General features: G+C 41.4%; 1 protein-coding gene across 1 annotated transcript; it reads left to right on the forward strand.

The window, feature by feature from the left end:
- Window positions 1-1,135: 1,135 nt before the first annotated feature.
- unc45a (unc-45 myosin chaperone A) lies at window positions 1,136-11,420 on the forward strand. Its single transcript, XM_083763449.1, has 19 exons — window positions 1,136-1,270; window positions 1,468-1,660; window positions 2,378-2,553; window positions 2,674-2,763; window positions 3,928-4,095; window positions 4,422-4,590; window positions 4,985-5,155; window positions 5,566-5,737; window positions 6,492-6,792; window positions 6,910-7,004; window positions 7,110-7,251; window positions 7,446-7,586; window positions 7,712-7,839; window positions 8,162-8,228; window positions 8,891-9,004; window positions 9,115-9,230; window positions 9,568-9,685; window positions 9,864-10,019; window positions 10,422-11,420. The coding sequence occupies exons 1-19, from the start codon at window positions 1,247-1,249 to the stop codon at window positions 10,695-10,697; spliced, it is 2,817 nt and encodes a 938-aa protein (XP_083619575.1). The 5' UTR covers window positions 1,136-1,246; the 3' UTR covers window positions 10,698-11,420.
- The last annotated feature ends 2,180 nt before the right edge of the window (window positions 11,421-13,600 follow it).

Genomic DNA, 13,600 nt, shown 5'->3' on the forward strand with positions numbered 1-13,600 from the left:
TCTGACAACATATAGGCTCCATCTTTGGGTATGACTCAGTGACATTGGGACTCCATATATGGATATATGTCTGACACTGGGATGACACGAGCACTGCAGCCAACGATATAAAGGCAAGGAAATATCAGAGATGGTGGTGTCAGAGTTTCATCGATCTCCACCACATAAATCTATAACCAGAGTATTTGGCCTTATCCAGCTTACAAGTAACAACCCAGATAAACTTATGTGCTTTTCTTTCAGCCTTTGCTACATCATCCTGTAACCACTTGGATATCTCTGTTAAAATTCTGCATTGCAGCAGCAGATCTTTCTTGGCCTATAAATAACCAGTTGTGCTACGGTAATTTTCAAAATGTGTTCCCTTTCCTGCATAATAATTTGTAAACAGTGTAATTTTCTAACATCCTCCATTTTGTAATTTTATTTATCTTATTTAATCCTTGTGTTGCTTGTTAACAGTAAAATGCTACACCGACCCATGAGTCATTACTATATTTGGTATATTGGTATAGGCTATATTACTAATATTATACTTTTTTCCATTTACATTTTTGACACGTGTATACTCGTACAACTCAGGGGAAAATGCACATTTCAATTAATTGAAAGCTTCAATAAGCCTCAACTTACCACATCTGCAAAATTAAAGTTACCGGTATGAACACAATGTGTAATTCAAAGTATTTTAGCTATTACCATTTGCCAGTATATTTTAGTTCCAATACTTTTTTTTTGTACTTTCACTCAAGTAGAATTTTGAATACAAATATATTATATATTCATAAATAATATTATGTGAATAATGAAGTTAAACGAGTGTCAGGCTAGGCCTCTATTATACTTGTTGTAACAAACTATTTCTACTCCTATAGACCTACATAGTAGGCTATTGCTTTTAAAACAAGCAGCCTACTTCTTCCACCACCACTGTGTTGGGAATGATATGGGTCTCTATTCACCAGCAACCCGGAATGAAAATATAACCAAATAGGTCCATGATATGTGAGATAGAGATCCTTCTGTTCTGTTTGTTCTGCCCTGAAGGATGAAGCTACATGCCTTTTATGGTCTGCTCTGGAGGGGGGGCGGGGCTGCTAGTAAGCGTCATCATCGTGCTGCCGAGCGACACACCAGGAAGCATAACACATTTTGGCAAACGTTTAATACGTTTTTTTGTTCACAGAATATAAAATACAAAGTTTGTTCCATCTGGCACACTACTGCGTCCCGAGACACATTGAAAATGAGCGTTGATGAAATACAAAAGGTAAGATAACAGCATACATAGACTAAAAACGTGAAGTCCTTGAGTTGATATATCTCATTACACGTTAGTAACCTAGGCGATCACATACACACATGTATTTCGTGTATATATCATGTCTTTGTGGTCATGCCATAACGTTATAGCTAGCCTATTAATATATCATATTCCCTCTTTTCTACTTGTGTGTTTCCCTGTAGGACCATGCAGCCTTGAGAGAGGAAGGGAACAGTCTCTTCAAGGCAGGAGACATGCAGGGTGCTATAAGCTGTTACACCAAGGCATTGAAGATCAGTGATAGTGGAACAGAGACTGGTATTCTGCATCGCAATCGCAGTGCTTGTTACCTCAAGATGGAGGATTACAAAAAGGCAGAGGCTGATGCCTCGAAAGGTGAAGTGCATAATTATTTTAGTCTTTATTAGACACAGAATCAGATCAGAATGCATACCCGGCTTCCCCCAAAATGCAAAACCCGTGTAAGCTTTAGTGTGATGTGATGTACATTCATCTTGTAGATTATACAGTGGCAATCCAGAATTTGTTTTAATGAATAAATTGATACTTTAACCAATCTGTGTAGTAGAGTCTGTTATAGCTCTGGTCCATAGCTTGAAAGGGCTAAAGGCCTGATCATAGTCCAGTTTTCGGTGAAGAGGTGACCACCGAAATGGTGGTTAGTAAAAACAGAGAGATGAGTTGTGTGAGCGCCGGTGACGCATGTTGTAGTTTGCGGTGGTCACCTCTTTACTGAAAACTGGACTATGAATAGGCCTTAAGTCTTTTATATAAGTTAACTATTAACTAGCACATTTGTATAACTTGGAGGTGGTCTCCATACTCTGCCATTGAGAACGTCAATGGTTGTTGACAGACTTGACACTTATAGTTGACAAGTAGCCCTGCCTGAAGCCCATAAGCCTGATATATCCACTGGCCGAGGGCAGATTTCCTTTTGCATTGCGGCAGCCATTTGGTTTCCTACACTACTGTAGATACCCGGATTGGGGATTGTAGCTATAATATAGAAGAAGTGATTGCATTATATAATTTGTCTCTGTCAATGTGAAATTCACTTAAATAAACACAACTTGTCTTCACTCCACACAGCTCTGGACAATGACCCGGGTGATGTCAAAGCAAGGTTCCGAAGAGCTCAGGCTTTTGAGAAACTGGGTCGGCTAGACCAGGCATTTATGGATGCACAGAGGTGTGCTCAGCTGGAACCCAAAACCAAAACATTCCAGGATCTCCTCCGGTTGTTGGGAGCACAAATCCAGCAGAAGGTGATCTTTCCTTTTGAGAGTCGGGTTACTGGGTTTGAATGGCTATGGTGCTTTCTATGATCTTAATAACCATGGATGAGCTTTTGTTAACAACTGTCCCTTTTATCCTTTACCCTATAGTCGTTGCAGCTGAACTCCACAGATGCTAGAGTTCAACAGATGTTCTCCCTCCTCTTGGATGCATCTGCGACAGAGTCTGATAAGCAAAAGGTAAGGTTCCTCCTCAACTCTCACTAGTGTTAGTGTTAACCAACTAACTAACAGTAACCCTAGTAATAGAAACAATGATACTAACGTATAGTCCCTGCTGCTCAGAATAGAACAGTAGTTGTATCACCAACTACAAAACAATGTCAAAGCAAGTGTTCCTTAGCAGGGGAAAGTTCACTAGTGTTAGTGTTAACTCTCAGAGTATACACTTGGAACCAAATGGACCATTTAGGGTCAGTAACTAAAAGACTATACAAATGGAACCAAATGGACCCCTATGGGTCTGTAACTCTCAAGAGTAATAGAGTATACAAAACAAATGGGACCAAAAGCGCCCTTACTGGTCCATTTGGTTCCAACGTTTGTGATGAGACTAAATTGTTGCAACAGAATCCCACAAACTATGGTTTGCAACATTCTAAAAACTGTACAGTCCACATCAAAGCGATGATTTATAGAGGGTATGTGGTTGTGCATAAAGTGGATGGCAGATCGAGTGGTAAAGTGAGTTTAACGTAATTTAATGTCGATTAATTCAGATATGACTTTTCTGTTTGGTTGTATGGGTTGTCAAGGCCAAAAAGTAGTTTTTTGACACTCGGTCAGTAGGCGTTCCCGCATAACTTCCGGCGTGCAGCTGCAGCGCAAGAGAAGGGAGAGGGAGGGGGCCAGGGGGAAGTGTGCGCAGAGAAAAAAGTAAACACAATTTTAGTTTACAATTAAAGATCCACATTTAATCTCTGCATTAACAAGGATTTAAGGATATGCTTATAATGCTTACAAGAAGAATTCCTATTCCCTATGTACAGCCATGGAGTATTTTTGTTGTATATAGACGATCTACACTTTCTACAGGCTCCCAATGTGTATTGATGCTTGTGGATCAACTGTTGCTAAACAACACCAGGTGGATCATTCAATCGTGGGTCGAAGCGAACTCTGCAGTAATGCTTTTCTTTTCTTTTTCCCCTCAAAACCGAAGGGAAAAAGAAAGGTGTAAAGGCGTATTGAACCGTGCAAGGAGTACCGAACGGTTCCGTTTTAAACCGTAAACCGCTGCACCCCTACTTCCGGGTTATGATGTATCTCAGGCTTTTACTCTGTCATTGCACTGATTGTGTGATTAGATTTGCACCTCACTTCCATGTCTATCTGTTCATTTAGGCTGCGCAGAACCTGGTGGTGTTGTCTCGAGAAGAGGCAGGTGCTGAGCAGATCTTCCGTAATGATGGAGTGAAGCTGCTTCAGAGGCTGCTGGGTTCCAAGCAGGAGGATCTGGTGCTGTCTGCTCTGAGGACGCTGGTGGGGTTGTGCACAGGACATCAGTCCAGAGTAAGTATTTACTGATCAGAAGTTTGGCATATATCATTATTTTTTTATATATCATTTATTTTGGGGGCTTTATTGTTAGTATACTGTATATACATAGTATACAAACAGGAAATGGGGAGATGGAGATGGGGAGTGACACGCAGAAAAGGTTGTCGGGATCAGGACTAGAACCTACGACACGCTGTCAGGCTACAACTAGGCCAGTGGTCCAGGCCAGACATTTAATTCTAAATGCCCTATTGTATATCTATGTTTTACAAAGTTAAATCGATGTACACTATATACATTTTGATGAACTAATAACACCCTAATTGTCATTTCTCCAGGCCATGGCCATAGTGAATGAGTTGGGAATGGAGCAGCTGTGTGCAGTCATGGGATGTGAGACGTCCACCGTGTCTCTGGCTGCCTGCCACCTGCTGCAGGTGATGTTTGAGGCCCTGACTGAGGGCATGAACCGAGAGATCAGAGGGAAAGACGAGGCCATCCTCCCTGGTGAGATTGGAATCTATTGATAGACACATACATTTAAATATCACAACCTGATAAGTCAGTCGATCCAAATGAGCGAGAATCAAATTGAATCAAGGCCTCAAAATCAAGAAATTGTACCTGCTGTTGGATGTGACACTGCAGCTAAAAAAGAGCCACTCGATTCCAGAAGGGTTCATTACAACACACCAGCTTCAGTTTTCTCACCTGATTATAATTGTTTTTTATTTTTTATTTTTTTAATAGTGTGAAAAACCTAAATTTAAGTAAAATCGACTTGTGGATTTGGACTACCCGGATAATTCTGGCCTTAAACCTATTATAGATGTTTGACATATTTTCTGCATTCTCCATCTGGTATTTATTTAATCAACTGGCCATGTGGATTTTAATACAGAACCATCCAAGGAGCTGCGGTCCATGTTGCGGCACCTGTTGGAGATGATACCATCATCTAGTGTATCGGGCCCTGGCAGAGACAGCGCCATAAACCTACTGGTCAAACAAGTGCCTCGCAAATCCCGAAAAAACCCTGACAACTCTGTCACATTATGGGTGATAGATCAAGGTACGAGACAAACCCATCACACATTCTTGAATTCCTAAAAGTTACTTTCTTTGGCCCAGGCCGTAGCGTAACGGTCTGGGCACCGGACTGGTGATCCAGTCGCGGTGTGCCGCGGGTTCGACTCCCGGACCCGACACGGCCTTTACCGCATGTCATCCCCCCATCTCTCTCCCGTTTCCTGTCAGCCTACTATCTATCCCTTACAAAATCAATAAAAGGCGTAAGCCGCAAAAAAATATCTTAAAAAAAAAAAAAAAAAGTTACTTTCTTTGATGAATACAGGGAGTATTCACTATGAGAATATATTGTTTTGTGGGTATATTTAGTATCTTTATCAAAGATGGACAGTCATTTGGTTGATATTATGAGGGATTACCGTTATCAAAATATCCCTCTGTCTCCTCCTGCAGGACTGAAGAAGATCCTGGTGGTGGCAGGAACAGTCCCTGAACTTTCAGAAGGACCACCTCTCACAGAAAACTCCCACATGAGCTGCTCTGTGTTGCTTAGCAAACTGTATGATGACCTCAACAGTGACAAAGAGAGGGACAACTTCAACAAGCTATCGGAAGAATATGTCCAGTGAGTTTACTGCCCACGATTCCTTGTTATTATATTAGGTATAATATTCCCCATCCACATGGGAAATCAAGCATCTAATGTCTCACTCAGTCAAAGGAGAATCCTCTATGGAGAGATTTTAGACTAGGGTGACCAGATGTCCCATTTTGGCCGGGATATCTCTATAACACTAAATACTAACACTAAATATCTCTAAAACACTATGTCTTGGTTTTCAACATTTGCTACAAAATTGTCCTGGTTTTTGCCAGAAATAAAATAATAGGTTATTTTCAATTGTTGCATAGACGTAGACTGCTGTTTGTCAGTCAGGGTTGCCTGTATGCAACACGCATGGTGCGTATACATGAATGTGTGTGCACGGCAAACGTGCACATTGATTTAAGGGTCCCGGACTTAGGGTGTTGAAATATGGTCACCCTATTGACTACAGGGCTACTCTGCTGCAATGATTTATGAATGGGGGAAATGTTTGGCGACTAATAGAGTTCTAACAAAGAGGTAGGAGCACACACCAATAGTGGGGAGGTGCTGACCACGGGAGACAAACTTGGTCGCACAACTCAACAATGCAAAAAAGCTTTTATTTTAAGATGACCAACGTTTTGGCACAGGGTAGGGGTAGATACCCTGAAGAAGGCATTTTGTGCCGAAACGTTGGTCATCTTAAAATCAAGGTTTTTTTGCATCATGACTACGAGTTGTGCAACCTGCTTCTTTTTCAAGACTAATAGAGTTCTGTTGTTCTTTGCAGACAACAATTCAGCAGGCATGATCTGGAGAGCAAGCTGCGGGCCATCCAGACTGTGTCGGTGCTCCTCCAGGGACCCAGCGACGTGGGGAACAGAACTCTGGAGCTGTCGGGCATGATGGACGCAGTCATCGCTCTCTGTGCCTCCAAGGATATAACCCACCAGCAGGTAGCCGTGGAGGCACTGATCCACGCCGCGGGCAAGGCCAAGAGAGCGTCCTTCCTCACGGCCAATGGTGTGGCGCTTCTGAAAGACCTGTTCAAGACGAGTGAGAATGACAGGATACGTGTGAGGGCACTAGTGGTAAGAGCATCTCTAGTTTTACGGTCCTCAATCGAAGGTTTAAAGCAAAGAATAATAATTATAGTACACGTAGTTGAAGACAAGTAATTGGGTTTTTTTTGGGATTGTGTGACACAGGGTTTGTGTAAACTGGGATCTGCAGGAGGGACAGATTTCAGCATGAAGCAGTTTGCGGAGGGATCCACGCTGAAACTGGCCAAGCAATGCAGGAAGTATGTTCTGGATAATATCTAGAAATGTTATTTAATAGATTTCTATGACATGCCATGTCCTGTTTTCTTGGATGTAAAATAAGGGGTTATATGTCTCTGCTTTAGATGGCTATGTAATGAGTCTCTATCGGCATCCTCTCGTCGGTGGGCGGTAGAAGGCCTGGCATACCTCACATTTGATGCTGATGTGAAGGAGGATCTGGTGCAGGACAAGAATGCTCTTCAAGCCATGTTTGAACTAGCTAAGGTTGCACAGTCTTTGTATTATGATCATTGCAAGTTTTTTCAAGTCATTATTTAAAAGAAATATATGTATTTTGTTCCATTGTGAATGCAGTGTTGCGTGTCATAATTAATACCATCATTTGCTAAAGTACCTGCATTTATTTTTCTTGACACAGTAATGGTGTGACTAAATATGTGCGCTTTACGTTCTCACAGTCTGAAGACAAAACAGTACTGTACTCAGTGGGCTCCACGTTGGTGAACTGCTCTAACAGCTACGATGTGGAGAAGCCAGACCCTCAGATGGTGCAACTGGCCGAATACGCAAAGCAGCACATCCCAAAAGAACACCCCAAGGTGCTGTCATTTTTATATTGCATTTTTATTATCGACACTTGGTTCTCTGTGAGCTCCGTAATTGATGTCTACAAGCACACAGCGTGTTGCATTGCAGTTTGAACAAGTTCCGTTTCATCCACCAGGACGCCCCTCCCTTTGTGGAGAAGAGGTTGCTGAAACTGCTGCAGGCTGGTGTGGTTTCTGCATTGGTGTGCATGGTCAAACAGGAAAGTCCTGCCCTAACAGAGTCTTGCAGGGAGTGCATCGCCAGGTAGGCGCCACGTAACTGATAATAATAATAATGGATTGCATTTTTATAGCGCTTTTCTATGCACTACCAGTGTCCTCACTTCCCACATTCACACACCAAGGGTGGCAAGTGGCAACCACTGGAGGCAAGGTGGGGTTCAGTGTCTTGCCTAAGGACACTTCGCCAGGTAGACACGAGGAGCCTGGATTCGAACCGCCGAACTACAGATCATTGGACGACCTGCTCTACCTCCTGAGCCACAGCTGCCCCAACTGTTACTGACTGTCCTCTCCTTTCAGCTCCGTCTTTGCAGGATTTTATAAGTTTTCATTTCTCACTGTAGGGTGTTCTTGGCTTTGGTGGAGCAGCAGGAAGAACGAGGCGGGGTGGTGGCAAACGGTGGAGGAAAGGTTAGAGCACCATGATCCATTATTATGCCATCTACAGTAGGCCTGTCACTTCGTGATGTGATCATCAATAGTTGTGATCAACTATTTCCTCTCTTTTGTAAATGTTTTGGAAAGAAATAATTATTAAATGTGTCAGCGATGGGCTAGATCTGACTAGTTATGACATAAGTTGATGTGGCCTCTATCGGACTCTCTCTGATTCATCCAGGGACGTCTGTCTTAGTGGGCAGAATTTATGTTGGTTGAACTCAGGTGATATTCTGGGCCAGATCTGACTAGTCTTGGTTTGACTTGATTTGACCCCAATAGAGACGTCACTAATAAGTCAAGGTCCTGACAATGTTCCAATGTTCAATGCAAAAAAATATATATTAAATCGTCAACTTAAATTTGTAATCGTGACAGCCCTAACCTACAGTAGGCAATAGGCATACTGTACACTTTGTTCAACAACGTGGCTAACTGTCAGCATAGACAGAGTAAACAAAGCATGCACAGCCACAACTTAAAAAGCCAGGTGCTGGGCAGAAGCAAACATCAAAAAATAAAACAGTCCACACAACGACAAAGATATTATTTATTACCACAATAAATGATACCTTTTGGAGCTTGATACGGTGTCTGAATAGAGCCTCATTCCTGTTGATATTTTGCCTCTGCAGGCTCTGATCCCGCTGGCATCCGAGGGCACAGATGTTGGAAAACAAAAGGCAGCCCAAGCCCTGGCAAAACTCGTGATCACCACCAACCCCGAGATTGGATTCCCGGGAGAAAGGGTGAGCGGGGGATGCTGTAATATTTGCCACTTCAGTTAAATACATTTAGTTACTGTATGAATCCTTCACTGAGACTGAGGAAAACACCTCGCTCTCTCTTGTGTTGTCAGATTTATGAAGTGGTGCGACCCCTTGTCAGTCTTCTGAGTCTGGAATGCACAGGGCTGCAGAATTTTGAGGCTCTCATGGCCCTCACCAATCTGGGTGGCATCAGCGAGAGGCTCAGGTGAGCCACTAGGGGGAGGTCTCTCCTAAGAAAACCATGAAGAAAACACATGCACACACACACACTGCAAGCCAATCAAGCCTCCTCTTTGTTCAAAAGTTGTTCATACATACATTACATTCAAGCTATTTTAATTATTATTTTATTACTATTGAAAGAATAGCGATAATACATAGTGTACTAAGACAACCTGTGTGTAATAAAAACCCAAAAATGTCCCTTCATTTTAATCTTAATTGTCAATGGTTCAATTTCTCATGGATACATTTTTACCACCAACACGATTTAGATAAATATTTAGAGAGCTTGTGTTTAACGTCGGAATCCGGTTTCACAGGCAGAAAATCATCAAGGAGAAAGCTGTACCAAAAATTGAAGGCTACATGTTTGACGATCACGACCTGCTCCGAGCGGCCGCCACTGAGTGCATGTGTAATCTCATTCTTAGCTCAGAGGTAAGACGCAGAAATAATAATAGTAATACATAATCAAATGGCATTTTACATTTGAAACCAATCTCAAGAAATCATTGAGCTTTTGGAGTTTAAATCTGTGGAAAATCTAGAGGTGCTCACAGTAAAATATGTTGGATTTCTACTGTGTAGTATAAATGTGGCTGCTCTTGGTTTTCAGGTGCAGGAGCTGTTCCTGGCCAAGGGGAATGACCGTCTGAAGTTGTTTGTGCTCTACTGTGGAGAGGAAGATGAGAGGCTCAGGAGAGCTGCTGCGGGAGGTCTGGCCATGCTGGCAGCTCAGCAGCCTGAGATATGCACCCGCATTCCTGAAACTGTAAGTAAACAGTGAGGGAGTGGGGTACACAATTGGCCATGTTCATAGGGAGGAAAGTCAGGTGGTCTGGACAGTCTGTCACTGCACTAGGGACTCTGACAGGTTGTTCTGGTTGCATATTCAGTGGTGGAACTGACAAGAATAGCGTGTACCTCCACATGCGTCACTGTAAGCCCTAGCGTCCCTATTCGGGGTGAACATTCAGCGAAAATAGCAGGTCTACAAGCTAACAACACTTTGGGTGAGCTTGTGGTTCGGCTATTTTCTGTAAAGATATTTAGTGTAGAGCGAAAACAGAAGGGGGCCTATGCTGTAGAGCCCTGCTGTACTCTGGTCTACTAAGTTTTAAGGTTTGTGTGGTTAAGAGTCCCTTGGGAGTTCATTTTGTGTCTTGTCTTTTAGACTAGCCAGTGGATGACGATCCTGCAGGCCCTGCTTCTAGTGACAACGGTGGACCTGCGTCATCGCGGGGTCGCCATTGTTCTCCACTTGATGCAGGCAGACAAGAGTCTGGCTGAGACACTGATGGAGAGCGAGACGCTGGAGATCCTTTCCGTCATGGCCAAGGGAGGACAAGAACAAGAGGCCATCGCCACGCTAGCTCAGAGCTGTCTGGACATGGCTATAGAGTATGGCATCATCAAGAGAACAGAGGGTGAAAATGGAGAGACCAAGTGATGGTGTGGGTGGACATGGGTTATTGGAGTGCACAGATACTGTACTGTAAAAATAACAGAGGAATTATTGTCTGGCTGCCTGGCTACCCTACAGACGCCCGATAAAGCCGGATGCACCACGCTGGAATCGAACCCACAACCTCTGTGGTGGTGGGGTGAGGGACTTTTAACAGCTTTGTGACTCATTCTGGGTGTGTATGAGTTATTCCAATGCTGACATGTCTTATGTCAACAACAAGAACCATGATTTTTGCATAATGAGTATTTTATTGAAGTGGTATTGAAAAGTCTGATATTGACGACTGCTCATGCTTGTTTTCACTAGAATCATGTTCATCAACAATAATGTATCACTCGACATGGAGACCAAATACTTAAAACATTGCTTTTTTTTTACTTTGTATTCCTGTTCCCCTGATATTACAGGTATTCTTTCTTTGCACAACACTATGCATATTTAGTTTATTTACCTTCTTTTCTACGTGACAAATTATTTGGTTTGTTTTATTTTTAAAATAATATATAATCCACACTAGGCATGTAATGATTTATCGTAAATTGATTAAAATCGATTCGAACTGGTTTAAATTTAAATCGATTTAATTAAAAATGTATCACGATGCAAAAAATACAAAAGATCTTTGTAAGAGAATTGATAAGTCATTTGGTACTGTACTGAAAATATGATAAGAGAGAACACAGTATTGTAAAAACAATAAGAGAAGGAAATACTTTGTAAGAGAATTTATTTTTGTCTGTAAAATAATTGTTGAAAAATGTAAATCATATCGTGAGTTCAGTGAATCATTACATGCCTTCTCCACTCAATTTCCGATATTTACTGTTTGTAAATGTAAACTTGAAGCATAATAAAATGTATGAAGCGGCTATATATTATTTTCATGCTGAACATATCGCTGGTATGAGGCAGAAACCTTGTAACTCCATATTCTAACTTAGTCTGTTTTTATAAATTAATAACCTACTTGATCTTACTACAGCGTCACTCAAAACTAGACAAGCTCGGAACATCGCAAAGCAACACATTTTGAACTTGTAGATCTGTCACTTTTGATACTTTTGAATCCTGAAAATAAACTCTTTTGGACATAATGAGGTTTCCATCCGACAGACGATAAGCATTATAAATGTGTTTACTTAATTGACTTTTGCAGTTTTTTGTGAATGTCATCAGGCAAGATCAGTTTTTCCTCAAATAAGGATATGTGTACCCCTAGGGGTATGTGGCGGTACTACAGGTTTGTACATGAGAGAAAATTGGGAGAAAAAGTTTTTACTCTCAAATGAAAAAACCTTGTGTGTGAACCTTCTGATGTAAACTCGTATAGAAAAAAGGCAGAGAGGCACACTTAAGAGTTAAAAAGGAGAAAAACCATTAAACCACAGGGCTGCCCGTGTGTGTGTGTACTACTCAGTGGGGAACAAACAGTTTATGTTGTGCGGGCGAGGGGCGGGCTTTTGTAGCGGAACTAGGCCTGGACCAATGACAAAGAAGGAAATTATCTAGCCATGGTTCATGACGGCTCCGTCTTTTGAGCTAATTTAGAACTTCCTGTCTGAGAGGTAGCTAATTTAAGACATCCGGTTGCCTTCAGAATAAAATAAGGTTATTTAATTAATAATTATTACATTACATTATTAGTATTATTATTACATTACAGTTATTGTAAAGACACACATTATGTTTCTGTGTAAAAATAAGTAATTAAATAACATCAAAAAGTTATCTAAATGGATAAATGCTATTCACTGGAGTGAATATTCTATTATATTCTAAAAACGACTTATAAATCCTAAAGCCTTGTTTATACTTCACTGTGCAACGGTCCTATGCTGGACAATAGCAGATATGCAAACTCACAGCACATCTCATTCAAGACACTGAACTTGCAGATCTGCCATTTTTGAACACACTATAAAGTTAACCATTTATCATGCTGCTCTACGTGGCACTGCATTCTGTGACATTAAACCAAATGGCATTTTCCACTCTATGACACTACTGTTCTACATTTTTGTCTAATAAAATAGGCTATTAATTTAATCAATCAAACTGCATTAACTAACAGAGATACTACTAACCAAGCTATCCATGTCAACATGCTCTATAGGAGTCTCAATAACAGGTATAAGTAACGTTTAATGTTTAGTAATGTTTAATGTAGCAGAAGAGGCCATTCATTGAACAGAGTTTTGCACAATTTTAACATCCCAGATCGATTGAAATATGAATCTACTGTGCTGTGCTACACCATGATATATTAAGAGTACAATAACATTCCATTGTGAATAAAAACCTATTAACCACAGTGTAATGCTAAAGGTTTCATCACAGGGCTGTCTGCTTCATGTAATATCATTAAAAGTGTTGTTGGTGACAGTTATATGAGTTGGAAGCATTAAGACCCATTTTAACCCTCAATGGCTTCCTTTCTGACAAATAACGTTATTGTAAAAAAAAAAAAAAAGATTCACGCGTTCATATGTAGCTATTTTGCATTAGAAGCGGATGGGACCAAGGGACCCGGATGTAACGTAAGAGGACTACAATAGATTCGCGGTTAAATCTCGCGGGCGTGGCCTCACACCGGAAGGAAGTGCCGCCGCCCTCAAATACGGAAGAGACGCGTGGAGGTAGGTTTGGTCAGTGTTTGTTTGGAACGTGCCACGTCACCATCGCGGGTCCGTCTTCGGAGCAAGTAAGTGATTAAATGTTATTTAATACTTAACGCTGTTGTTGTTTGTGTGTTCAAACGTCTATCACTTGAAGTTACTTGTTATGATGTTTATATATGATGTTTGTACGAAACTGTAAAACAGTGTTTCAGTAGCCGAATGGTTAGTGTCGAAGGTTTATAAACAACTATGCCCGGCCTCAATGTT

Source organism: Protomyctophum parallelum (assembly GCF_964188405.1).
Source record: "Protomyctophum parallelum genome assembly, chromosome: 4".
In the NCBI taxonomy this organism is placed as follows: domain Eukaryota; kingdom Metazoa; phylum Chordata; class Actinopteri; order Myctophiformes; family Myctophidae; genus Protomyctophum; species Protomyctophum parallelum.

Excerpts from the sequence above, each read along its gene's own strand:
- unc45a (XM_083763449.1), top strand. The coding sequence starts at position 1,247 with ATGAGCGTTGATGAAATACAAAAG. Across the intron at positions 1,661-2,377 it reads AGAGGCTGATGCCTCGAAAG|CTCTGGACAATGACCCGGGT; the intron begins GTGAAGTGCATA and ends CACTCCACACAG. Across the intron at positions 7,587-7,711 it reads TCCCAAAAGAACACCCCAAG|GACGCCCCTCCCTTTGTGGA; the intron begins GTGCTGTCATTT and ends TTCATCCACCAG.